The sequence below is a fragment of the Haliotis rufescens genome, unplaced genomic scaffold (assembly GCF_023055435.1).
Source record: "Haliotis rufescens isolate VD_foot unplaced genomic scaffold, xgHalRufe1.0.p SCAF_11, whole genome shotgun sequence".
NCBI lineage: Eukaryota > Metazoa > Mollusca > Gastropoda > Lepetellida > Haliotidae > Haliotis > Haliotis rufescens.
The window spans coordinates 35,829,718-35,857,287 of NW_025963791.1; the positions used below are offsets into that span (position 1 = coordinate 35,829,718).

General features: G+C 40.2%; 1 protein-coding gene across 1 annotated transcript in view; it reads right to left on the reverse strand.

The window, feature by feature from the left end:
- Window positions 1-758: 758 nt before the first annotated feature.
- The window catches only part of LOC124152299 (cell division cycle and apoptosis regulator protein 1-like), a 34,778-nt gene continuing 7,966 nt past the window's right edge, over window positions 759-27,570 (reverse strand). Inside the window, exons 4-22 of the mRNA XM_046525196.2 lie at window positions 20,834-21,060; window positions 19,841-19,955; window positions 17,357-17,573; window positions 16,660-16,930; window positions 15,674-15,899; window positions 13,358-13,629; window positions 12,783-12,987; window positions 11,449-11,535; window positions 10,402-10,530; window positions 9,127-9,198; window positions 8,340-8,531; window positions 7,223-7,483; window positions 6,522-6,560; window positions 5,810-5,890; window positions 5,484-5,523; window positions 5,200-5,366; window positions 4,280-4,424; window positions 3,525-3,746; window positions 759-2,839 (exon numbers count right to left, since the gene is read on the reverse strand). Coding sequence (XP_046381152.2) covers window positions 2,547-2,839; window positions 3,525-3,746; window positions 4,280-4,424; window positions 5,200-5,366; window positions 5,484-5,523; window positions 5,810-5,890; window positions 6,522-6,560; window positions 7,223-7,483; window positions 8,340-8,531; window positions 9,127-9,198; window positions 10,402-10,530; window positions 11,449-11,535; window positions 12,783-12,987; window positions 13,358-13,629; window positions 15,674-15,899; window positions 16,660-16,930; window positions 17,357-17,573; window positions 19,841-19,955; window positions 20,834-21,060 — 3,261 coding nt within the window. The 3' untranslated portion in view covers window positions 759-2,546. The remainder of the gene's footprint in view (window positions 2,840-3,524; window positions 3,747-4,279; window positions 4,425-5,199; window positions 5,367-5,483; window positions 5,524-5,809; window positions 5,891-6,521; window positions 6,561-7,222; window positions 7,484-8,339; window positions 8,532-9,126; window positions 9,199-10,401; window positions 10,531-11,448; window positions 11,536-12,782; window positions 12,988-13,357; window positions 13,630-15,673; window positions 15,900-16,659; window positions 16,931-17,356; window positions 17,574-19,840; window positions 19,956-20,833; window positions 21,061-27,570) is intronic.

Sequence of the window (27,570 nt, forward strand, 5' to 3'; positions counted from 1 at the left end):
TTAGACGACTTGGCCACCCATTACCCCTTAAGCTGGAAAGAAACTTATCAATGAAGCCAAAGCATCACATTCAGAACAGCTTTAAGTGGGGCTACAACATAGAAAGAGATTTTCAATTTCAGAAACAATTTGCTCTTCAGGAAGAAACAAGGCCATCTCCCCTGACACTCAGCACTAGCTAAGTTGCAGAAAGATTCAATACATTCTTCAGTGCAAAGATCCTCACAATAGGTTCTTCACTGGACACATTAAAGGGAGCCACTTGCCAGACGTTGTCTGAGTAAGTTTCGAGCCATCTTTAACAGTCAGATTGATCCACATCATAACCTTTGAGTTATTGAAGGACTTGGGATCAAACTTGCAATGACTTGATATTTTTCCGGCCCTTGGCTTGTCAACAAACTGGACATCCTCACACAATGAAGTGAATCAGTTAAGCCATTTTATAGAAAAAACACACATACGTGGATTCATTAACTTCATCATGGATATATTTAATACTGACCAATAAGGTTGGTTAATATCAACCTGTCCTGTTATGATTAACAATGTATGTATAAATTCAATATATAATTTCAAACAATCATCGGAGGTGAGTTGTTTCCTTTCAAATCTATTATGAGACTGATTTCAATAGTTACCTGATTCAGAGGCAAACAGGACAACCGTTGAAGTACCATATATCGTTCTGTTTGTTCCGATCGATATCCTTATGTTAATCTATATCTCTGCTGTAACAGCAATTAACAACAAATGACTTTGATATAAATGATAATTTATTCATGTCTATCATTGTGTACAATATTTTACACATATCTGACATAAACACTTTCTGAGGTAAATTCAATAGAACAAGAATGTATCGAATAAAAGCCATTGGCTGGTCTTTATCATAAGTATATTTCTGCTAGCTGGTTACGCTGTGTCTTCTTGTCTAGTAACACCATCTGAGTAAAATATAAGGGTCACTTGGTGGAAGTGATTCCCCAAATAGACAAATACAAATTTTGCTACAGGGCAACTGCACAATTCGGTCAACACAGACACATATCTTTATAAAGAAAGGGCTTTTTTCAAACAAACTAACCAAACAGAGATATTTTAAAATAACAATCTTGCAAATTGTGTAAGAATCAACAACACTGCATATATGTCTTGCAAGTTTTAGCAGGCAGAAACATTCCATACCTCCATGATAACTGTGATGTTCTGATATGTCAAGCAACACCGCAGCTTTGATGATCCGAATGTTTTCTTCACATCAATTGCATATTATCTCCAATATTTATATTTCATGTATGTGTTGGAGCACACACATATTGATAGGTGATAAACATCTATGTTGCTCATAACAAGAACTTAATGTGAAGGACAATGCAATAATGATTTCACACACTCTACAATATTGCTGACCTAATGCAGATACTTTGTTGACATAAAATAGAGATCATTGTTGACATCATGAGGCAGATGATAACATCACAACCTATCATTGTTGACATCATGAAGACACGATGAAGCAACTCCATGGTTTCGGAATAGAAGACTATACTATACTTCTTGAACAATCCATTGCTGACCAAAGTATGGATAATAATCTCTTTAAATAATCTGTTGGTTGGATAACATTATCAATATTAATGCGACGTGAACTGAACCCAGTCAATGTGACCTCTAAGTGGACACGGACCACAGAGCTACCCCAGGGCAGTGCTCGTATTTCATAGGACATGGACACACGATTCAACTCAACTGGCTTACCCAAGGAAACTCAACAAGGAACAAATTATTTCAACTAGCTGCAAAACTTGAATGTGCACACTCAAATTTATTTCCTTCTACAACAAATCTACTGCTATTCATACAAGTCTTTCAGCAAAGCCTGCCAATTTACATCTATCATGTCTTTTTGGCAAAATTGCAATGTACGACTAGAATACGTATACAGCATGGCCTGCGAAACAAACCGTATTCCAGTTTAGTCTCAACTATCAATTAACTGCTGCTGCACTGCAATCAATGCCATTCACCCTCAAATGGAGGAATGCAACCCACTATCATACCATAGACACAGCACCATTGAAGTAATACTAGAAACTACACCCTTCCTTTGACAGTGGTACACAGAATCAGACTGAAATAAAATTATTATGCAATTTCAGACCTAAAACAGTGACCTGAAAGAAATACGACAAGTAAAAAGTACCCCAACAATCTAGAGACTGAAAAAGCCATGACCACTTGCTTCTTTCAAGACAATACCTCTTTCAGCCGAAGAAGTAAATTTCTGATGCACTGTACCACCTTCCTTCGTATCTGGCAAGTAAACACCAAGTGTTCCATAAATGACTTTATCACACCAAACCTTCAACTTCTACTCAGTGAACACATTAATGTACAGATCAACATATAAAATGCAGTTGACAAATGTTAATGAAACAATTCATGAATGTGACAAAACATGACTGACATTTTGGTACATCAACATATGCAAAGATGTATGTATGCAAAGGTGAATATATACAAATGGTATAAACATAACAAATCTATTTATTGCCAGCTTCTTTCTTGACATCCTTCACAATATCTTTGTCAGACTTCTCTGGTTCAGAATTGTGAACAAGGGCAGGCTTGTTTTCCAGAAGTGCTGTCATAGCTGAGAGGGCGCTGGCAATGGTATCCTTGCTTTCTGTGACAACAGTAGTCCACTTCCTGTTACAAGTGTCCGCCTCTTCACGCATAATGTGCTCCTTCTCCAGTTCTGTCTTCACCTGCCGCAACTCGGATATCAGCTTCTGACAATTGTACTCACTTGTATTCAGGGTGCTCTTCATGGAATCTGCCAGAAACAAATCAATACTGAATGGGAGAACAATGTGTATGATGAATAGCCTGGACTAATGCCGGGTTTATAGTGCTATCCTACTGAGATACCATGCCACAGTTTAACATGGATACCCCCCTCCAAGCTGACTTGTTTAATCCCCTTAATGCCAAAGCAGGGTAACAGCAAGGGCCATCTCTGAACATCCAAGGCCAGGGGTTCAACCATTAACCTTTCGCTCTCCGGACAGACTCTCTATCCACTAGATCACACAATGGATATGGAAACACATAGGTTACATGTATGTTTACATGAAGGCTAAAACTTCCGGAAACTTTCCGGAAACTTCCTAAAAAAATCACTTTCCCTAAACAGCTTCCCCTTTGAGGATGCGTGAATGTTGTTTCACATCATGGCAGCCATACAATGTCAGTTATGGGAAGCTTTCAAGCAATACCTACTAGTCCTACCGTCTTTTGCCATTATGAATTTAAAGTCGGACAATAGGAGTAACTGCAGCTTTTGAATAATCAAGTTTTGTCTGACAAGATTAGCAGCTTTTCGTGGTCTTAAGTATGACAACATTGTAACCACTCATTTCTTATTAGTAGATTCTTTAAACAAGCAGAGAATACTTGGTACCTATAATGACCTTGAATGCCCACAGTGATAAAAGAGTCTATCAGCCTCTTGTACTTACAATTATCAGTTGTCATCTCCTCCATCTTCTTCTCCAGATCTCCTCGGCACTTATCACTCTTGTCCAGCCTGGCCATGAGACTGTCGATATCCAGCAGGGAGCCCTTGTAGTGGATGATGTGGGACTGGGGAGAATCAGTCTTGCTGGTACTGTTCCGAGTGCTTGGCTTATCTGATGGCTTGGGAGCTACTGTTCCTGCTTTCTTCAAGAAGTCTATGTTACCTAGAAACAACACAGGAGATGTAGTATTGGTATATTTGTATTTACACTGAAATTACAACCAAACGACTAGAAAGAACATTACAGAATACCAAATAACATCCATCAGAAAATGTATTAAACATTAGCCCACCATCTACATCAAGTGTGCATAAGAAAGTCCATAGTTATTGCAAAGGAATATATCTGTTAACACACAGTGTCATTTAGAAAGTGGTCAAATGTAACAAATGTCATATTTTGGATAACACTTTCCAAGTAAACTACGGATTCTACAGAGTCCCATCCGGAAATTCGAACCCACACTGCCAGAGTGCCAGGCACTTAATTGCCAGCAATCTAACCCACTCAGCCACCGAGGTGTCAACAAAAATGGAAGTCCAACAACTTGTCAGAGGGGTACACAAAGTATGTGAACTGGAGTACCAGTTGTTGGAAAGTGTTATCCCAAATATATGCATAACATTTGTTATAACATTTGTTACAACATATGTTACAAGGTAATAACCATAGTGTACAGAGACTGGTTACCACACCTTGGCATATCTCCTCTTCACTGACTGCTACACATGCAGGAGCCTCGTCCACCTTGGTCTCCCCCTCAGACACTACAGGTTTGTCCGTCAGTTTCCGGTAGTTCACGGTGTCCCTGGACACAACTTTCTGTACCAATTTCTTTACCTGTTTTCAGAACGAAACATTAATGGTCTGCAGTCTGTTCAATTACTGGCTATATTCTGGGGACAAGAAATCTGGCCAAAAAATACCTAAATACCCAATTAGGTCTAATAATGATCCACAAATGTAAAATAAGGTGAATCATGAAGAGACTACCAGTGAAGTAGTTACTCATTCTTCTCTCATTCTTAAACAATGAAGACATGACTTTGAAAGGCATTTAGACCACCTGATGAAAGAGTAAGTATATACTCTGAAAAGTCGTGTTCCTCATAATAAAGAAGTTGACATCCATAAATTCTATTCCCTAATGTAGACATGATTTTGATTTAAGTAGAAATATAAATAGTGATATGATGTAGCTTAAGCTCACTTCACATATCTGCCTTCTTCATCAATTACCAAAACAGAGCATAAGGTGACACACAAATACATGTACATGAATCAGTTTCCTCATTAGGTGTATTTAATTCTTGAACTTGATAGAAGCCACACCCAAGAACCGTTGTTGGAACTGGCCTTCAGTAACCCATCCTTGTTGAAAGCGTTCAGGTGGGCTTTGACTTGGTTGATGCATGTCTTTGTATCCCAATTATGCAGATCAATGTTCATCATAATTTACCTCCCACCATCAAATAGTTGGAATATTTGGTGTGAGGCGTTAAGCAACAAACAAACAAGACAACAGAAGCCACTATCACTTTAACGCTAAAATAAATCAGATAAAATCACAATGTACATCAACATCTAGTAAGGAACACTACAATATTGTCATCACCTGAGCACGAGAAAGATGGAGCCCTATAGTATGCAAGATTTCCTCTACATCCTTGTCCAGCAGGTAGCCAGTGTGGTTCTGGTCGAAGTAGACGAAGGCAAGAAGCAGGGCAGGATCCACAGTCAGGTACTTCTTCTTATCTTTCTTCTTATCCTTATCCTTCTTGTCTAGGGAAGTTGAAAAACAAAAAATAAATAAATTTCAGGCCATTTCAGGAATTACATGTTTGAAATGTCAATAGCATGATAAAGACATTTTAGACCAGTATGTTTAGTAAGCCTCACCTTTATCTTTTTTGGAGTCTCCATCAGTTTTATCTTCATTCTGTAATGACAAATTAACATAGAGAACATCTTGAAATCCACAAAAAGTGTCTCGAAATAAAAATAATCTTCATTAATCAAGTAGTCATTCATACCTAAAGTACACTGAGGGCTAGAGTGCAAATGTAACACAAGGGGAACAACTCTGATAATATTTTTTAAGAAGTCAATAATCAATAAATGAAATGCACGTGTACATAACAATCCTCCAGCTTGCTTTGACTACCGAGATGCTACCCAACCCCAAACTGTTTTCATTCAACAATAAAGCTTCCATGGGTTCGCACCTCCTCATCATTGCCCATCTCCTCAGTCTCCATCTCCTCCTCCACTGCCTCCTTGATAGCACCATCAGATAACTTCTCCTCCTAGAAGATAAACAGATTCATCACAAACCTGTTTTCACTAAGTAAGTTTGATGAAATTTTCACCAAATATTGTTAAAACAATTCATGTCTGATGTATTACACTCATAAAAAGGGCAAGTTCTTTATCAAAAATAAAATGACATACATAGTGACATGTACGACTCAAAGGAAGATAAAGAACACTTCTTTTTTTTCATATTACATGGAACCTGTGAAGATACAGGGTAGAATAGGTCTTCAGCAACCCATGCTTGCCGTAAAAGGCGACTATGCTTGTCTTAAGAGGCGACTAACGGGATCGGGTGGTCAAGCTTGCTGACTTGATTGATGCATGTCATCTGCATCCCAATTGTGTGGATCGATGCTCATGAAGTCAATCACTGGATTGTCTTGCCCATACTCAATTATTTACAGACCACCGTCATGTAGCTCGAATATTACTGAGTGCAGTGTTATACAACAAATAAACAAACAAACAAATGACGTTACATGGCATGAGAGAATAACTATAGTAATATGAAAAAACAGGTGTTCTTTAACTTCTATTGAGTAGTATATATATATAAATATATATATGTGTGTGTGTGTGTATGAGATGCTGATATTTCTGAAAACGGTGAAATTTACAAACCTCATTTTCTTCTGTTTTTTTCTTCTTGATGACAGGTTCCTGCAATTTCAGTGAACATATTTCAGTGTTTGTTAGCAAAACATGCAATGTGATACTTGATGGCAACTCATCCAAATAGTCTAAAATCATACCGCTCAACTGACTCAGAAGAGATTTGGAAAATCTAGTGAACTTTTATCTCAATAGGTCCCTTCACATGCAAACCTATAACCTTATATGCACAACCATTGGCATACAAAAGGAAGTTCTATTAAAAAATATATGTTGAGGAGTTAAGCCATTTGAAGTGAAGCTAATCAGATGAAATAAACCTGCCTATCCCCCCTCCTGCAACTGTGTATGCAGATATATCGATACCTCATTCTCTACATTCTCATTCTCTGAAATGACTGAGTAAGGCCCTACAATGATGCCCATTTAACAGTTTGGTTCTTTGTAATTCTTGCTTTGCATTACATACATGACCAATAGAGTTTTTGATCACCACCACTTCTAATGAATCTATTTTGACTGAGACTGAAAGCATATGCTCAGTTAAGTTCATGATACCTATATCAGAGCTTCAAAACTGTACCTTCGAATCTTCATTTTTAATTGAAGAATGCTATATAGTAACTATATTTAGCTTGCAACATTGATACTTTAAAACTTGACTAAAGTCATAATGTACACCTGTTTAACATCAAAGTCAAGCTGCAAACCTTAGAATCTTTCTTATCATCTTTCTTGTCATCCTTCTTTTCTTCCTTTTTTTCATCTTTCTTGTCATCTTTCTTATCGTCCTTCTTGTCTTCCTTCTTGTCTTCCTTTTTGTCATCTTTCTTTTCATCTTTCTTCTCATCTTTTTTGTCATCCTTCTTTTCTTCCTCTTTCTTGGGTGGCGCAAGTACAAGAGATTTGTAGATTTGGAAGCCAAAGTCACGCATCAACATCTCATTAAACAGCTCAGCAAACAGGGACACCTGTAAATAATGATCCATGAGTACATCTCTGGGCAAAAGAAATTCATATAAAACTGAATAAAGGCAAAGCAAGTTATTTAAGAAACAAAATGCTGCCATATTGGGTGTTACTGTCAAAGAAGCAAGAATTCTTATCTGTAGAGTATAATATGAGATGTACATCCTTGGTGAAAACATGATAATGGAAAACCCATCAATGAAAGTCAGTACTCATAGAAATATCCCTCAAGCAAACATGGTTTCCATGTTGATAAAGCCATAATATTTTCAACAATTTTGTAATTCGTCCCAGAGCATTATTTAGTCATATTAGCAATTCCTATTACAAACAGATGATATAATGCTGAGTGAATGATGTAAGGGAAATAACTCTTATGCTTTGCTCTTCAGAAAGTGACTGGGCTGTGTTTGGAATTGTTGGAATGACAGTTGGTGAGTGCTAGAATGTCATGAATGAATTGGATTGTGTGTACAGATCGTCATGGTTAGGACAGTCAGTTGTTAGGATGTTTGACTATGCAAGCGACATGTTTGAGTTCAAGTGATAAGCAAAGTTTAATTACAGCTGGCACTAATCCGTCAACGGCGCACTCAGCATACCAGTTATATGATGGCGGCCTGTAGATAATTGCCTCTAGGCCAGACAATCAAGTGAATACTATTGTAAGCAATGAGCCGCACCACCTTGGCACGATCACATGCCTCTTATGACCGGCATGGGTTTGCTAGGGACCAGTTCCAACTCACGCTCAAGCTTGATAACATTAAGTTTTATCTGATAATACCTGGTCAACCTCAGATACAGAGCAAAGTACAAGATGAGGAAGAAAAGTCAATGCTGAAGTACAGATCTCACCTCAAACGAGTGTTCCTTATTATCCTCTGGTCGGTAGTCTAGCAGGACACTGAGTGACATGAGGGAGCAGTCAAACTTGCCTCCCTTGGCTGTGGGGGAAGGGTGGATAATGATAGCTGGGTTGCTAGGCAAGCAGTACTTTCTCTCAACTGCTGCCTTCTCTCTCTTTTCCTTAGCTTTCTTCTCTTCTTCCTAGAAAAAAGTTACAAGTTATTAATGTTCATGATGCAGTCAAACATCATTGTGTCAAACTTTGATGTGTCAAACTTACGGTTGTAAAATCTTGGTCCCTGCATATTCCTTCTATATTCATCATTTTTGGTTGTGTCAAACCTCGGATAACTCTAAGTATTTAAGTAGGTCCCTTCAACTTTGACACAATGTTTGGCTGTTTTACATATTTTTGGCTGGTTCATTAATGTTTTTCGGCGCCTGTCCCCATGTTGCTGTGTGGGATAAATTCTGGCCTAATGTATCATGACACGACAAATTCTCTTTGTAATCTGCCAACACAAATATCTGGCTCAAAATAGTTTTCTCTACTGTTTCCCTCACTACTCTTACCATGAAGCTTCCCAAAAGCTCCTAATTGTGTCATAAAGCAAAGACACCGTACAGCAGTAAGTCATGCAGCAAGTCAAAGGGAGATAATCATAGAGTGAAAACATTCATGACTGACATCGATCTAAACCATCAAATACACCCATGAGACTAAGCAACTATACATATTCTTAAACATAGACATATCTTCTCTTATTATCTGAACAGTTTCCAAGAGCCAACATACGTCTTTCTTCTTTGCAGCTTCTTTTTCTTCTGGTTCAATTTCATCAGGAACCTTGACTGGTACCACAGCTGGCTACAATTGACAAAGTTGGATATTAAACAGAATTTCAGGTGCGTGAACCTTACACGTGGCAGACATGGAAAAAGAAGCAGCCTGAAAATGCTTCTGGGACTCCTAGTTGTCTTTTTGGAGACTATATCAGTAGATATTGGTTTTAACATACAAACAGCTGAGCTTACTTGACTGAAACATAGTTTATGAGACTGGGGCTTCGGACTAAAGGGTAAACTGAAGAAGTAACTTAAATATTGTTGAGAACAATTCTCATTAAGATGATTTTCATTATATTATATTATACATTTATATACCGCAGGTATCCAGGTACTAGTATCTGCTCAAAAGCGGTTTAATTTGTTCCCCAACCAATGGATCCTTTCGCATTGCAGTTATCATTCTCAACTCCCTGGGAAGTATACAACCTAAGCTCCCTAAGGGCGCTAGAAGGTTTTTACATGCACCTCACATATCAGGTACCCATTCCCTGCTGGGTGAACAGAGGCACATTTGAACTAAGTCCACGGTGACACCACAAGTTTTGACACTTGTGTTTTGGGTGTCTGTAGCTATTCGTGTTTCCACCATCTGGTCATCTACCATCCGACAAGTGGGTTCTTTTGAGAGCACAGGGTGCATGTACTGCACACTAGGGTAGTGACAACACTGTAAGGACCTGTAAACATTGGTCCCAAGGCTGAATAAAACTCGGTCATTAGCGGGATATGATCCCAACACCTGGCACTTGCTAGCCTGACACTGTTGACCGCTTGCCCACTCCAACTCCAAATCAAGACCTCTACATCAATATTGACAGAGTAGTTACACACATATTATTATGCACCTGAAGAATGAGTGAGTGAGTGATTATGGTTTTACACTGCTTTTAGCAATATTCCAGCAATATCACGGTGGGGGGACACCAGAAATGGGCTTCACACATTGTAATCATGTCAGAAATCGAAACCGGGTCTTCGGCGTGAAGAATGCTTTAAGACTAGGCACACACACATTATTATCAACCTGAAAAAAATATTTGTAAATTGTCAAAGGTGAAGGCAATACAACCTACACAGAAGCCTGGTCAGAAAGTGCATGTTTCTATCTTACCACTAGCCAGTAAGCACAATAACAGTATTACAGATAATCCTAAGTTAACAGCTACTGTCTTACATTCTTGTAAGTTGCAAAAGCAGCAAAGCATAAAAAGGCAAATCTAACCTGGCTTTTCTCCTCATCTTCATCTTCTTTCTCCTGTTTTAGAGTCTTGGTCAGTCGGGCAATCAACTGAGACTTGAGACCCTTAGAGCTCAGGGTTCGACACTCTAACTCATGCCTTAAGTCCACAATCTGTCAAGTAGTGAAGAGTCATGACATGATGTATTTGTCATCTCCAACCATTAGAAGATACAAGCTGAGCCCATACAATGTAATCACAATGGCCTCAAAAATCCACAAGGAGAGTTACATCATTGTTTGTTAGTTGTTGAAAAAGATTGAATACCGCTTTGAGTGGCCCGAAAAAAGTTTTGCCCCTGGATCCTTTAGGTTTTCTCCCATATTTACCTAGGGACACCTCAGTCTGTAAGTGTTAACATTAGGGTAATGACAAGAGCACGTCATCCTTGTCATCCTAACGTTCATAAATTTAATATGCTTCTGTCATCACCAGATACATATATTATTACAAATCTAGCAAAATATAATTATATAATGCAAATGAAGTAAGAAATGCGAAACTGAAAGCTTAAAACCTGTCTGTACTCAACTTTTGTACACAAAGGCCTGTGGTCTATATGTATTGGAAATAAAATGAATGAAAGACAAGAGCACGTAATAGCTTCTGAGTGAGAGAGTGAGTATGGCCTTTAGCAATATTCCAGCAATATCACAGCGGGGGTACACCAGAAATGGGCTTTACACATTGTACCCATGATGGGATTCAAACCTGGGTCTTCGGTGTGACGAGCGCTTCAACCACTAGGCTACCCGACCACCCCTCCATAGCTTCTGAAAATTAACACTGCTATAGACAATGTCATTCATGTATCTTGAAGGTGATCATGAAAAGTCACAGTCTGTACTTTTCAGTCTTCTCCCCCAAACACATACTTTGTCATCAGTTTCAGTAGATTTTTGTTTTGGTACATTGACTAGAATATAGCTGACGTTACTAGACCAAATACATTTTAATAGACTCTGGTTTTGGCCAAGTGGCTGAAATAGCAGACTTAAGTCAGGATGCCGGTCTATGATAGCTTGTCCTACCTTCATGGTTTTGGGATCGAGGAGAGCATGGTTTGTGGGTTCAGACTTTTCCGCTGCTTCCTTCTCTTCCTCCGTTTCTTCCTCCGCCTACAGAACATAAGAGAGAACATTGTTACAGAAACATATTTGCCTGGATTAGGTGTTATACCACGCAGCACACTCGTACAACCATCTTGTCCCATCCCCCCATCATATTCACTTCATATCCAGTTTCATAGGTACTGGGCACTGCCCATACTTTCGGCTTATTTTTCAATCCTGCAAAAGAATCATAATTATGTGCCTGCTCCAAGGAAGCGAACTTGTGAAACTAATAGTGTACTTCTGTAGAATGACAAGTGAATAAAAGTTAATTAACCAGGGATTTATCTTGGATTCTGAACTAAGTGCCCTGACAGGCTACATCAAGGGGGAAAATCATTATTTTGTTTTAACTCGGATTTTTTAAAAAGTTCTTATAGTTCAATCAGAGGTAGTTCCACATTGTATTTTGAGATGGCATTCAGCCATAATATCAAATTAACATTGAAACCTCTTTCTCTTGATTGGACCTGTTACATGTGATTTACCTTTACAAAGGCCCCAAATTAGTTATTACATGAACTGGGAAATTTATCATTCCAATTTGGGAATTTTTGATGACATTTGCTGCTGACTTAGGGCCGAAAACCAGCATCTGAGCAGGTCTTGATAAATCCCTGTTCAGTGATCTGTTTTGATCCTCATATTCACAGATAGTGATTACTTTATTTTCCAAGCCATTGGATAATATTTCACTTTGATAGTTTCTCTTAGACCAGGCACTTCTTTCGTGTAAAGTGTACCAACTCTCTGATCATCCAAGTCCTACACTGAGTGAATTCTGTTGGATGAGTCAGCAAGCGCCAAACCATCCAGCTGGGTTAGTAGGAAACAGTGATTATAGTGTTGATGTGTGACCAGCCCTACCTCGGCCAAAGATCAGGATGATTCAATGTCCATAACATGGGTATACTGTCAAAGGGTCTAACGTACCAACTTTTCAAGTTTTAGACTTAATCTGAAAGATCAATAAAGTAACAATTAAACACAACTTTGAACTAAGGGAACATGATTACAGGAGCGGCCAAAGGTTACCGTAGATCAACAAGTCTGGACACCTCCTTCACGTCTAACCTCTCTATTAAATCTTATGGCATCAAGCCAACCATGGCAGGACACCGATTGTGTTGAGCAAGTTCGGTCTAGCTAGAGTGACCGGTGGGCAGTTCTCCTACATCTGGACTGTACAGACAGAGAGTGGTATATCAAACACACTGCATTGAGAAAGAAAAAGTTATAATTTAGTCAAGTGCCTGTGGGTCTGTCCCTTCGATGGCAGCAATCTTGCGTTGAAGCTGCTTGGAGTAGGCCACCTGCAGATTGCCCCACTCCAGGCGGGTTGGGCTACAAGTCCACACGTCGGGCAAAAAAAGTACGACAGTTTCAACACGAGCTGGAACCTGTCTGCCTTTGTGGTTGGTCTCAGGCCGGAGATAGGCGATCTCTGCATACCGATACCTGCGATAAAGGAGTGGTATGCAAGCTAGTAGGGATCTTTCTTCAGGGGTTGGGGTGGGGATAAAAAGGTGCTCATAGATGAACAATCACATCACAAAGGACACAAAAACTGGTACCTATTTCACCTATGATATTGAAAAAAAGTTTGAAAAATTAAAGATACAAAAAGCTGTATTTTTTGTGGAATCTTGATATCGTAAATACCTTACAAGACATTAAAATTTGCAACAACAAAATTCTTTAAACCAAAATAGAAAAAAATATATATTCAGCGCTATATAAACATGATAAAACAGTCATTTGAAATAAACAGCTTAAGCAAAGAAAAAAATTGCATGATTATTTTGGGAACTCTATGCCATAAACTCACCACTGGGTGCAGGAACTGAGATCTAATCCTGTTAATGCTTTAGTCGTGCGTATGGCAGTTTTAATCAACACTTGGGGGTTTTCAGCTGGATTTGGACCATCCAGTGATGGAGACCATGCACCTCCTATAGCCATCGGCTCATTCTTCCCTCGGATTCCCACTAGAAACTGTAGCAGACGTGTTGGGTGCTGGAACGAATCTGACTCTGTCTGGGCCAAAGCACAGGACTTTTGGAACAGTTCTTCCATCAGAGGTGAGGCTAGCAGCATTACCTGCAAACACAATATCATATGCTTAGTACGCAAAAGAATTTTTTTTATAAAAAATTGTATATTTATATACTTATCCTACCTCACACTCTCCATTTCTTCTTTCTTCTTTGATCCTATGTGGAAATGTGTTTGAAAAGAGTTTCCAGCCTCTTAAAAACAATTCATTCGAACACATCACAGCATCACCATGGTCAACACCCAAACAAATGGGTCACGCCCTGTAATCATGTGCATATTGACCTACACAACCTGATCATGTGTTTACCCCTGCCACATCATCCTATTTTGTCAGAGCTAACAGGCTAGAGGGGTGCAGATACCTCAGCCTGTATAGACTACAACCATGAGACAAACACGAGGAAGTTGGTGCCAAACAGTGAAATAAATACAATATCTAAAACACTGCCTAGTGTCGTATTAGAGAGAAACTCATGAGCGGGAAAACACAAAAACTTGTGATACAATCCTGATACTTCAGTCTGACTAACAGCATGACATCGAGTATAACAAGCTGAGTGTATATTCAGGTATGACGTCGTTACATGAACGACCGCATGGCTGTAAAGAACGGGCTATATAGCGTACTACATATGATCGATCCGAAGGGGTATCCAGTCGATCGATTCTACAAGACAGGACACAACACTATCTCCCATGGACATCAGAGTGTGACTGCTCGGCATCTCTATTAAGGCTGCATCAAAGCTATCAATCTTGCTCGAGGGATTGAAGCATGTCAAGACGAGAAGAGGAACAGCAATATCCACAAGAGGATCTTCAAGCCAGTATCAAACAACACATGCTCAAGGCAGAGGTGAGCAGAATACAGGGTTGGGAGACTATCATAACGGCTGTGACTTGAGGCGACTTATATGTTGAAGACCTAAGTCTATACAGACAAGTGAATCCACTCTCCAATTGGGTACTCAGTCTGGGGACCAGAACAATAAACACAGGAGCTAAAGATTTATTCTGTATAATTATTCCGTAGTACGAGAGAGCAGGAGTGGGTACAGGCATCAGTTATCTGTGCTGGTGTTCATTCGACAGCTGCTGTGTCCATAATGGCTGACAGGGTGCAGTTCCTGTTAAAGACCATGGTGGAGGTGACAGTTTAAGTCTTGTGAGGATTGGACGTGATCGGAGGCAAATAAACAAGCAAAAGTGTAGGCCCGTATTATGGTCGACCGGAGCCAAAAGGAAATTGTGGAGACTTCAGTTAAGGCCGCCGTTGAAAGTGGGATGAAGAACCTTTTCCAGGAGCGTCAAAGTGGTCTCACAGCTTCCAAGTAGATTCAGAGCGCTCGAATAGGACGTAAGAGAGATCTTCAAGGTAAGCAAGGGGCTGGAGAAATGATTGTCACTACCCAGTACAACATGCGAAGGAGCAGGAGAGGCAAGGAGGCTGGAAGCAGACATTCTAGGAGCAGTAGAAGGGTCCACCACAGGTGTAGACAAAGTAGTTTCGGAAGGATCAACGGAGAGAACCATCCAGTGTAACGACAGATGGGACAGTCAGCATGCTGGACTTCTTTGACTTGGTAGCCGATGATTTGCGCTTGACGTGACACATTTGTTTAGTAGGTGACCATGGTGATGCAGGAATGTGTTCGGGTGAATTGTTTTAAAGGAAATTGTTCAAGAATGTTTCCAGATGAAAGTTTAAAAATTGTTATGTTTTGGAAAAAATAGTAGATTTTGATTGGTCAATTACAGGTTTCAAATCAGATTGGTATTTTTAAGTAACACCTCCCCCCCCCCCCCCCCATCCCTGCATGCAATTCCAATACTCATATCAAGCTAGTGACTTATGTAACTACTTTGAGGGAGATAACAAGCAGTCCTAGATTTTCACAAGTCTCAGTCTATCAAACTAGCTAGTGGCCGAATCTAACCCTGCAGAGAGCTTGAAATTTGGCTATTCTCAATCTCAAACTGTGACATCACATTCATTACTATTCAAACATACATGTGATGTGGCTTAGTTTTTCATAAATGTCAATCAACTTTCCAAACATTTCCCTTGGAAACTTGTTGGACATACCTTGGAACTGAAGCTATGGTCAGCATCTGGGGCCTCATAGACAGCGTCATTGGGCTGAAGCGGCTCTACATCTTTCTGCATGATGTGGAACTGGCAGTTGGAGCCGAGGCGGAAAGGTCGGCCAACAGGGAATACATCAGCCCATGAGAAGCCAGCATGGAAGAAATCACTTGGTATGTACAAGTTACTATAACGTGACTTGAGAGCAATTACATTTCCTCCTTTCCTGCAAAGATAAATACAGTGACATTAGAACATTAACCATGTTGACTGTCATGACAAAAATGAATCATTTCATACAAATCATGATAAAAACATTGTAAACATACAATATCAAGTTATTTAATGTTGTGAAAACATCTAAAAGGGTAACTTATTTTTACAGTCCCTCAGATTGTCAGCAGGCCTGAATCAAGTTTATTTAGTATGCAGGCCATATGGCCCAAAGTACAAAACGATATGTATGTCAGCTTCGAATTAGGTTGTGGGAATACATTTTATAACACAATAGAGACATAGCTACAGTAGTATCTGTATATGTACAATATGCAATGGTATTCAATTGAAGTAATTCTAAAATGTCTACATCGGACTAATATGTGTGGAATTAAAAGTAATGTAGAGAACATAGAAGTTTTCCCACTTGTGAAGCGCTAATAAAATAATCATGAAAAGTTCTATAACGTTAAGCATCCATAAAATGCCCATTTGAAACATCACATAGTTTATCAATGAAAAATAAGTCAGAGAACCCAATTTGGAGCACTTCGCGTACCTTCAACCTACACATTTGGGCCTTCACATTTCATAGATGATTTAAATCGACCTGAAGCTCTGCTCTGATGTGCTGTTCTCAGAAACCATCAAATAAGGTAAATTTTAATTGATTAGAATATGCACTGCTGTCTCAAGGGAACCACACAGGATACAAACACATTAATATCATATTCATTGAACAGCCTGTGAAAAACTAGAGTTGTACTCACGTTTCAAGTGACAACTTGGGTATCTGTACAACATATCTTGGAATAACCCTAGCAGGCCGCCTTCGTATAGGACTCCTAGGTCTTGGAGCTGGAGACTTGACAGAACGAGATGGAGATCGCTGACGCTTTAATCTGTTCTCTTTCCTTTCACGTCTTTCCCTCTCTCGCTCCCTCTCTCTTTCTTTGTCTCTGTTGTTTTTTACCCCCTGGAATCGCCCTGCATCATTGCGGTGAGGTGGACCACCACCTGACCTTTGAGCTGGGAGTAGACCTGACAGGAGGGAAAACAAGTTCAGACAAATGATTCTGAATACAACTATAACTGACACCTTGAGGTAGAAACAGTTGGTAATGTTGGCAATGCGGGCAATGTAAGCATATCATGCTGGCAATATATTCTGGTAATTGAGAGTTAGTGTGATAGCTTGGGTGTAACAAGCAATAATCAGGTACTCAAAGGATGAAGTTTCACTATACTGTATATTATTTTCAGAATAGATTAACATAAGCTACATAAGTAGATCCAAACAAATTTGACAAAACACAGATTTCATAATGATATTTGAAAATACATTTATCATTTGAGTCAAACTGAACAGAAAATTAGCTGCCACAGGTTTTCAAGTACATGGTAATTGTTTAGCTCCTCATAAAAGTCTACTGGTGGAAGCAACCACAACATAGAAATCGTCAGTACCTAGAGATGGCTGTGGGTTCTGTGCCATGAGAGGGGGTGGCTGCTGTGAGAGGACTGGTCCTGCAATCGACTGTGTAATGATCTGGTTCCCAGGCATTGGGTTCATGTTGCCAACTGGAGGCACGGGTTGTGGGATACTCACACCCGGGGGGTTCAACCCTGCTCCAATTGTCAGCTGAGGTGCACCTTTAAGTCCTGTGGGGATGTTTGGTGCTCCCTAGACATGGAAAAAAACTATTTTCAGCAACATGATTGAGCAGGGTTTTGTTGTCATAGTCACAGAATAGCATCTTACACTTCTACAACATGAACAAGATATCATGTGCATTTCAGTTATGAAGAAACGTAAGAGTAAATCAATTTTATTTCAAACAAAATACCCTTATCAAACTCAAACTGTGCAGCAATAATACTGTGCATATCTACAATGTGCCAAATCCACACCATAAAGTATGCTCAAAGGGAAACAATATTAACCTGGTCAATGGATCAGTGTACACTTGATTTGATTTTCATTCTCAGCTTCTGGGGCAAGGCACTAGAAGATTAACAGTCAAATACCAGGTGCCCATTCACTGCTGGGTGAAGAGGCATATTTTGAACAAAGCCACTTGCCAAAGGAGACAACATATGTGCTACATGTGCTTCAGTTTGGGGCAGAACCCTAGCCCAAGAAACTCTCAGGAGTCAAGCTCCCGAAAGGAGTTGCCCATCCAAATGCTCTTCAAGATCAACATTTGCACTATTTTAGTAACAACTAGCTCACAGCTACTCCAGAGCATTGCTATGTGGATGATTTGCTATGTTTACACGAGATCGTCTGCATACCCAATATTGTGCAGATCACTGCACTGTTTCTCTGACTTTCCTGGTTCCCATACCACTTACAGCATATCACAAATTTGCAAAAAACACCTCTTGCCCAGGGTTCCCCCTAGACTCCAATATCTGAGAGTCACCTTGACTCAGCCTATGAATTTTTGTGAGTCAAAAATATTTTTTGAGAATCAAATGTTTTATTGTATGATTAATGAAATTTAAAGTGTTCACTGTTAATGTTACACTTTAAGTTAAGTATCTTTTAAATATTATATGTCTTTAGTTTAAGTTAACAAGTGCTAATTAATGTTCTCAGCTGACTATACTACAGAGAAATATTTTTTCACAATCTTTAATTACTTCACAGCTCATGAAACAATTTACAGTGACACTAATACAGGATGAATAAATAACTCAGTCTCAACTGTGAGACATAATTTTTAATCATGGATGGATATTAAAATACATTTTATGTCAGATTATAATTTAATACCACTAACTCATTAACATCTTTTATCTAGTTATCTTGTATTATCTATCAACAGTGAAGTTGAACTGAAGAATTGTGAACACTCGTTATATTTTCTGGTTGAATACAGTTTATTAGCAACAACAAACACGCTCAAAGCTTTACATTTCGTATATACCATATTTATTCGTGTATAATACGCTCTCGTGTATAATACGCATCCCTAATTATGGGCAATTAAATCCTGAAAAAAATATCTCTCGTGTATAATACGCACAGACTTTTCTTCAGTCTCATTTCAGGCTGTCATGATACGTCATCGTAAATAGCATAACAAATCCGAATTGAATTACGCAAGTTAATCCACTATCTGGTAATAAAAATGTGTTCTCTGTATGTCGGACCTTATGTTTGTCATCTATTTTATTAATTTTATTTAAAACTTCATTCAATAATGTTAACCTAAATTTCGGCAAAAACATGTGTCCCTCCGATACTTACAACTTCCGTTTACCCCGTTCCATAGGTTCCGCTTAACCAAATCACATTATTCACCGCAACAATGATAATATTTTCTTCTGTTTCATTTTTTACAAGTCTACACATCTAGATAAACATATGTCATGGTTAACTTTTAGTGAGAAAATATGCCGAAACGTGAAAAACCTTGTCCATTTGCGGAGTTTTCCTTTGTTTACATCAAGTGCTGTCATCGAAGCCACACGGAGTGTGAGAGTTACGTTCACTTTGATGAATAAATATATTTTGTCGTGTACCTCACAGTCGCACAGTTTTAGTAGCATATTTATATAATTATGCAAAAAAATATGTAAAGCCCCCGGCTGTTCTGATTTTAGCGTTTGTTTTACAACGAGAGAATAGTCTGGTCATGTGACAGGCTATGCAAATTAGCCCATGGCAGTGGTGTTATGCGAAGTTATGTTACTTCTAAAAACGACGGTTAATTAAAAACTAGACGTAAATTGTAAGACGTTTGCATATATTGTCTTCGGAAAATGTTTATAAATTAAGTTCAGGTGAGTAGTTGTAATATTTTCATTCGAAAGCTGGTAAACAACAACATAGATATTTTGAAACTGCGTCAGTCATGACGCAGCCATTTATTTCTGGACGTATTTTTCCTTAATTGAGAGTCATATACGCAAGAATTCTGCATCAGGGAAACCCCTGCTTACCTGATTAGCCAAGACCTGTATTCTGGTTGCATTCCATTTGAAGGGCATGTTGGCATTATAGGTGGCTTCCACTAGAACTCTAGATCCAACTTTTGGCAAGCTTCCTTTGACACAACTGTAGAATAAATAAAATGTCAACTCACAATACAACATCAAACACGATATCAAACATTTGAGAAGTCAAACCATCAAACCAACCAAATGAGATGTTTTCAGAAATAAAGTGTTCACTTCATCTTACATCTGACAAATAATTACACTCCCATAACTCCGTCATCCCGAGGCAAGGGAGTTAACAGACTACAAAAGTCCAGTATCCACCCTTGGCCGAACTAGGCTGGAATGATGGAGTCATATTTTGGCTGGACTAAAGTGTCTATGCATAGTCCAAACCGTGTAACGAAATAGATATCTGCTTTGCAGATTTCGGTCTCTTGCTGGATTTGCAAAGCATGTGTTCTGTCAACTCGGTATCAACAGATATTTTCCAAATCTTTCCGTGTTTTTAATCAAGATGCCAAAGCGATATGCATTTCGTGAGGTAAGACCTGTTTTAATTACAATATAGATCTTGCTTATCGGTCAGATCATCTTGACTGGGTGCCACCATTTTGCTTGAAGCAATTGTACGTTATATGAGAGGTAGAATCTGATTGGTCAAAAGGATGGACACAGAAGGGATATCACTCGTAATAGAAACTGGTGGTCCTGCGATCAAACCCAGAAATTCCAGCCTTGGGTGGATACTGGACTTTCATAGTCAGTTAACTCCCTTGCCTTGGGAAGATGTAACTCAGTTAAATCTGTAATAATACAATGTTACAATAATACTCAGTTTCTTAATCAAGTAACGAGGTCTTATTTACTTTCCAGTAATATCAAATATTAGCTATATAATGTGAATGATTCTTTTCAAAATTAATTCAGCATGATTAGAATAATAAAAATTTGAACCATATCTCATTTAAATACTTCTTCTTACAGTTCACTTACGTAGTCTGAAAAAAGACATCATCATCTACAAATCCAAAATTGTCATGTAGTTTTGTGACTGTTCCTGTGAAGACTCTCTGTTTGGGTGACTGTGGCTGTGTGATGCGTGGTGGTGGATAGCTCACTGTGGCTACTTGGGAGGTGGCTAGGGTGGTGGGGATGGCAATGCCCGGCTGGGGAAGTACAGCTGCAGCTGCAGCTGAAGCAGCAGCCTGCTGTAGTTGTTGCTGAAGGAGAAGAAAGACTAAATAACACATAGACTAAACATTACAAGGATTTTTATAACAGATTTATGATATTGACACTTGCTAAAACTTGGAAAATGTGTTCACTTATAGTTTACGGAATAGTGAATCACAAAAATGACAAAACTTGAAAAAATCTTAAAATAGGTTACAGGGATGTATCTTGGCGGGAATGTTAACCAAGAATGTCTACTAGCCTGAAAAGTGACAATATACAGCAATATACAGCAATACAGCAATACCCAATACTAGCCCTTAGGATACCTTTAAAATTAGCCAAAATGGTCCAGGCTAATGGGATAATGCTAAGTTCCATCCCTGCTGGTATTAGTAGGCCTGCTCAGAGGCCAATATTCGGCCCAAAGTCTGCAGCAAATGTCAGTAAATATTCCCAAATTGGAAATTCCAGTTCATGTTATATAGTAATACCTATATTATGGCTTTGAACAGGCAACTTATATTACACTGACCAATTTAAGTAAAATAAGTATAATCAAAATATTTTTTACGTTTGTATACTTATCGTGCAAACGACAAAGAAAACAGCGCCTAGCAATGACCCTTGATGAAGAAAAAATGTTGTTTCTGTTTTCAGTTTAGCCACATGCGTGTCAAGGGAACCGTATGGCAAGTCAAGTGCTGAATGGTTATACTCGTTCAATCTTATCCATCAGAAAGAAATGAGAATTGAGGATAAATCCATGTAAACAAACAGCAAAAAGAAATTAGCGTAAGCTAAAATCTAACAAACTGTGTTACTGAGCCAAAGCTAAAATGCCTGATAATCCCCCTAACGGACATGTCAAAATAACACTGCGTGTATCGGGTAAGACTCTCCGGGCAGGAAGAGTTCATTACTTGCATCAGTGGTTGGTAACCTACTGGGCTACAAACGCCTTCGATGTCTTCAAGTCCCACACCTCAAAGATCATGGCTGGCTAAGACCTAAAAAATCATCCTTCCTTGATTGCTCTAATAGAACAGTTGCTATGTAGATCCATGGTTGAGGCGACCACTCTGATCTTGTGAGGATTATTCGCTTTCAGAGGATCAAGGTTAGCGATCAGGTAAGCCAGCAGGATGACTGCGCGTAACCATAGTGATATGGTGTTGCGACTGACATTGGTTGTGGATGTCTGGAATAGGGGAATAAACAACCATTTCCTTGTGCCATGCCTAGTTTTACAGCAGGTGCCGATGTACTGGTAAGCGCTTGGGTTGTCTCCGGCGCTGGGGCAGTTGGTGGCAGGGCTGGCTGGTACAGAGGCCAGTTGACTAAGCGTCGAAGACATTGCAGGTCTGGCTAGAAGCCTGGATGATGTAGTCATAGTCGGTGAGCCCGGTAGGGTGTAGATAGATGTAGGTTGAGGTGATAACCGGGGAAAAGTGGCTCGAAGCCACCTGCAAATCTGGCATGGACTGCTGTAGAATATATTGTGCATGACCTGTCTATGACTTGAGAAACTTGACGGGAGAAAGGTGAACAAAAATTACATATTAAATTCGGAGTGCACACACAAGTGCAATCTAAACAACGTGGATGAGGATCTTTGAGGATTTTTTGTCACGACAATTAATGCACTGCGCAAGCATGTATTACACAAAACTTGAAATTGTAGTGAAAGTAGATTTGTACATACCGATAACAAAACCAAAGTTTAAAATCAGCAAAAATATGAGTTTGAAGTGTATCAACAACAAATGTGAAAACTCTAGATAATGCCAAAAAGGCTAAAGGTATTTATACAAACACAATGTAATACCTAGCTGTATTAGATTAACATTAATATACCTATAATGATATATGATCCATAATTATCCGTCAGGATACTAGCATCTTAGACTATCAGCATTGTACATCTATACTCATGCGCGGCATGAGTCCCAGTAAGCCATCAGCCTGTACAGACGTCTCTTAATATATCAGTAAACAGTGATTAACCAAACCCAGCGTTCGTTATGCAGTTCTCAGCTGATACAACAACCTGAGAATATTACATGGTGGCAGCAAGTGAGAAACGTATCTCGCCGACTTTAGAACTGTGAATTGTGAATATTCACCGCTGAAACAACGTTGGAAGAGATGTGTATACATCGAACAGTTTGGACACTGAACAGAAAAAAAACACGCAAAATCATCTGTTAAATTTGGCTTCGTCACCCTGTTTGTTTGATCATTTAGGATAAGTGATGGTGCTGAAATTGCAGAATTTTCATTGTTTGGAAAAACAGACAAAATTAGGGGACTCACAATTGAGACGTTGGGCTGACAGGTGAACTGAATAAATAGATCTAGATCTATCAAATATCATATATCAGTGAGTGCTTCGAAATTGTGCGCGAGAGTGAAATATCATATTCTTAGGCATTCATAAGGATATTCATGGATTGGAATAACACTCTATCGCAGTAAGCAAGAAATGTATGTACTCTGAACATGAACTGTCGTCTGTAACGACGCACCGCCATTTTGAAGAATCTGTCATCGGAACTGTATTCAAAATCATTCAATCTACCGGTGTATGTGAATACTTCTCATAACAAATATCATCGTTCACTAGAACTGGATTATTGGGAACACATTTCTTGAATTGAAGATGTATTATTTGACATTATTAGAACTTTCATGTTATCTCAGAACGTTGGTTGAAAAACCCGCGAAAAGTAATAAGCAGCAGAGTAAAATGACGTCACAAGATTGCCGGATATGACGTACCGGACATAAGTTCTTCTTCCGGAAAAAATGTAAACAAACACACATATTCATCGGGAAACTTCATAATAGTGACAATTCATAACCTTTTGAACTTTTGACTTGATCATTGACAACAATATGGATTCTGGACCTAAGATGGACTGGTCTAACCCAGACCAAGTGGGAGCTTTCATATTTTACTGTATACCGGTGATGAAGGTTTGAAGATGTTCAACTCATGGTGTTTGTCAGAAGAAGAAAAGAATAATCCAGAAAAAGTTTGGAACAAATTTCAGAGTCAGATAGAGCCTAAAATAAACTTTCGTGTTCAACGATTTTATCTACAGAGATACAGACAAGGAGAAAATGAGAGTATTGATGATTTTGTAACAAGAAGTAAACTACAAGCATTCAAGTGCAGATTTACAGAAGCAGAGTTTAGTGAGAGGCTTATTGAACAGTTAATTATCGGCACTAGATATCCTGAATTACAGAAGGAAATGCTAGGGAATGAACATACCCTTACATAAGAAAAAGCCATTGAATGTGGGCGTACTCATGAAGCATCAATCCAACACATGGCACAGTTACAGGATGTTCACACTCAACAGAATGGAATTCATGCCATACAGAGAGACAGACAGCAATGTGGATCATGCGGAGGATCGCACCACATCAAACAGAAATGCCCTGCCATAGGAACAACTTGTTCTAATTGTGGTGGCAAGAATCACTGGAAATATGTTTTTAGATCAAAATACAGAGGATCACGGAGAGGCAGAGGATGTGGAAGACATGAATATAACCACAGATCCCAATCAAGGCCTGGAAGAAAGTAGTTTGGAAAAGATTATCATTACAAAAGAAGAAATGTTGATGCAGTCGTAAATGAATGGACTGATGACTATGCCGAACTTAGTGAAGAATTTGAGGAACTCAGAATCTCGTCAGTGAACACTGAAGATGACGGAGACGAAGTATTTGCAAGACTGGACATTGAACTTGCAAATAGAAGAAAAGAAATAAAGACGGAATTGAAAGTAAAAGTGGACACAGGTGCACAAGGAAATATTCTTCCACTACGGATATTCAGACGCATGTTCCCAGAGAAAATAGATACAGTAGGATACCCTATACCTGGATCAGTACAAGCAAAACCAGGAACAATCCTCACAGCATATAACGGAACAAGGATTCCACAGTATGGAATGATCGCATTACCATATCGATACATGAATGTAAACTGGATGCATGCCAAGTTCTACGTAGCAGAAACTGATGGCCCAGCAATCTTAGGATTTTGTAGAATTTTCCTATTCGGAATATTCTATAAGTAATACGTTACCACTGTTATACCGAGGCTGTTGTCTCCCACAACTGCTGCTATAGCGAAATCTACCACAGAGATCTCAATTACCTCATGCAGCACGTGCGTAGCCACCTAGCTGCCATGTGACACCCTTCACTCTTGTCTCCTGCGAGAGCAAGTGCTCGGGGGACGGACGGGCGGGCAGCAGCCCAGTGGTAACGTATTACTTATAGAATATTCCGAATAGGAAAATTCTACAAATTACATTAAGTAATACGTTACCACTGTTATACCGAGGCTGACTACCACAGTAGGCGGTGGGGAGCACCTACAACCCGAATCCTGACTGCTAGCGTTCCTTCCGACCAGCGGAAGTAAACACCAAGGCGGAAGCACTCGATGCGCATGCACCTAGCTAGGCGTTACCCTATGGGAATACCAAAGCACTGTCAAGCGCATACCGTAAGGCTCAATCGTCAATGCCAAAACGATTGGTGACTCCAAACGGCCCCACTGGATAGGTATTTCATCGCCGCAGCGGATGAGAACACTGTATCCGCATGAGCTAAATCTTAGATCAGGTTAAACAGTCGAAAAGAGGGAAATTAATTTCCTTCAGACCGTATATCCCAGAGCAAGCCTACTTAAAGTATGCATTAGGCGCGTGACCTAATTCCAGTATTCGTAAGCATGTATCGCAAGGTTGGAATACACGACAGACAATTAAATGCATAATTGTCAAAATACAAATAAGGACAAAACACACAAAAAGCCGCCTCACCTGTGGTGTGAGTGCGCTGGTTTGCAGGACCCCCACTCCTGTACCTACGGCGTGGGAACATTGGAGACGACCCAGATTGACCACCGTGCAAGGACTGACGACTGCGGAGTTTGGAATTGCGCTGGACACACCCCCTAGATGGCCGCTTGTGCCGCGATCAGCGGCCCAAGACGGTGCACCCCCTCCACGTCTTCATCAGAAACCTTTCTGAGGTAATGATTGGCAAAAACCGAGTCAGAACGCCAGTAACAACCTCGTAATATTCTGTGAACAGAGATATTCGAGTGTAGGGCAAATGTTGCCGCTAGCGCCCTGATCTCGTGCGGGTTTGACCCCGCTACCGGTAACCCCCGAGACCGGTACGCCAGATTGATGACAGAACGAAGCCACAACGCAATCGAGTTGCGAGTTATGTCAACCGTGCGATTAGGGTTACACGATATGAACAGACGGTCACGCCCTTGTCTACGTTCATTCGAAGCCTTAAGATAATACTTAAGGGCCCTAACCGGACACAGCGCTCTGTCCTCAGTATCAGCAGGATGTAAGATTTCTTTGAGGGATCTTACAGTGAATTCTCTCTCCGTTTGCCCGACTCTCTGATTCTTGGCGACGAAGCCCATGAGCAGGCCCAGGCGGACCGCTCCTTCGTCACCCCTATCGAATCGTACCTTGGCGACATCGAGTGCATGAATTTCGGATACACGTGCCGCCGTGGCAAAGGAGAGGAGAAATGCTGTTTTCCAAGTCACATGCCGGAACGAAGCACTATGCAAGGGTTCATACGGAGCTTCCGTAAGTGATTGCAACACTAGGGAAAGATCCCAGGCCGGTGCCCGAAGGCGGCCCTTCTTAAGATCGTGCTGTTTGAAACCCTTGATAATACCCCGTATCACCGGCTCTTTGGAGAGACTGGTACCCATAGCAACGTCCCGTACCGTAGCAACGGACGAGACATAGTTGGCAATGGAACCCCCGGAGAGTTTCCGGGTCTCTCGCAAGTGAGACATGAAACGAGCAATATCCTGCACAGATACCTTATCTGGCGAATGAATGTGATGTTTACAACACCACTTCGTGAAAATAACCAAACGTGCATTATACACCTTCTGGGTAGAATCACGATGCATACTAACGTATGCCCGAGACGCCCGGCGAGAAAAACCTTTAATCCTCAGACGCTCGGTGACAACATCCACGCATGCAGATTGAACTGCCCTGCGTTTGGATGAAGCTGACGGGTGTGAGGGTGGATCAAGAGATCCGGTCTCACAGGCAGTGGGAGTGGCGACTGCGTGACCTGGGTCAGCAAGTCGGGGTACCACGATCTGTTCGGCCACATGGGCGCGATCAGTAACATTCGACAGCGAACTCCTCGAAGCCGGCTTAGAATGTGTGGTATCAACGCTGTCGGCGGGTAAGCATAAGCGTCCAAGCCCGTCCAGTCTAACGCGAGAGCATCGTGATCGATGGCCCTCGGGTCCGGGACTGGTGATACAAACAACGGGAGTTGATTGTTGAACCGTGTTGCGAACAGGTCGACCATCGGACGACCCAAACGTTCGCACAGCCACTGAAACACTACTGGGTTCAGCATCCACTCTGTGGGGCTCGGATCCTGAGGCCTCGATAGAGCATCGGCCAGTACGTTCCGCACACCTGGGATGTGACGGGCGCGTATCTGGCACGGGACACTGTCCACCAGAG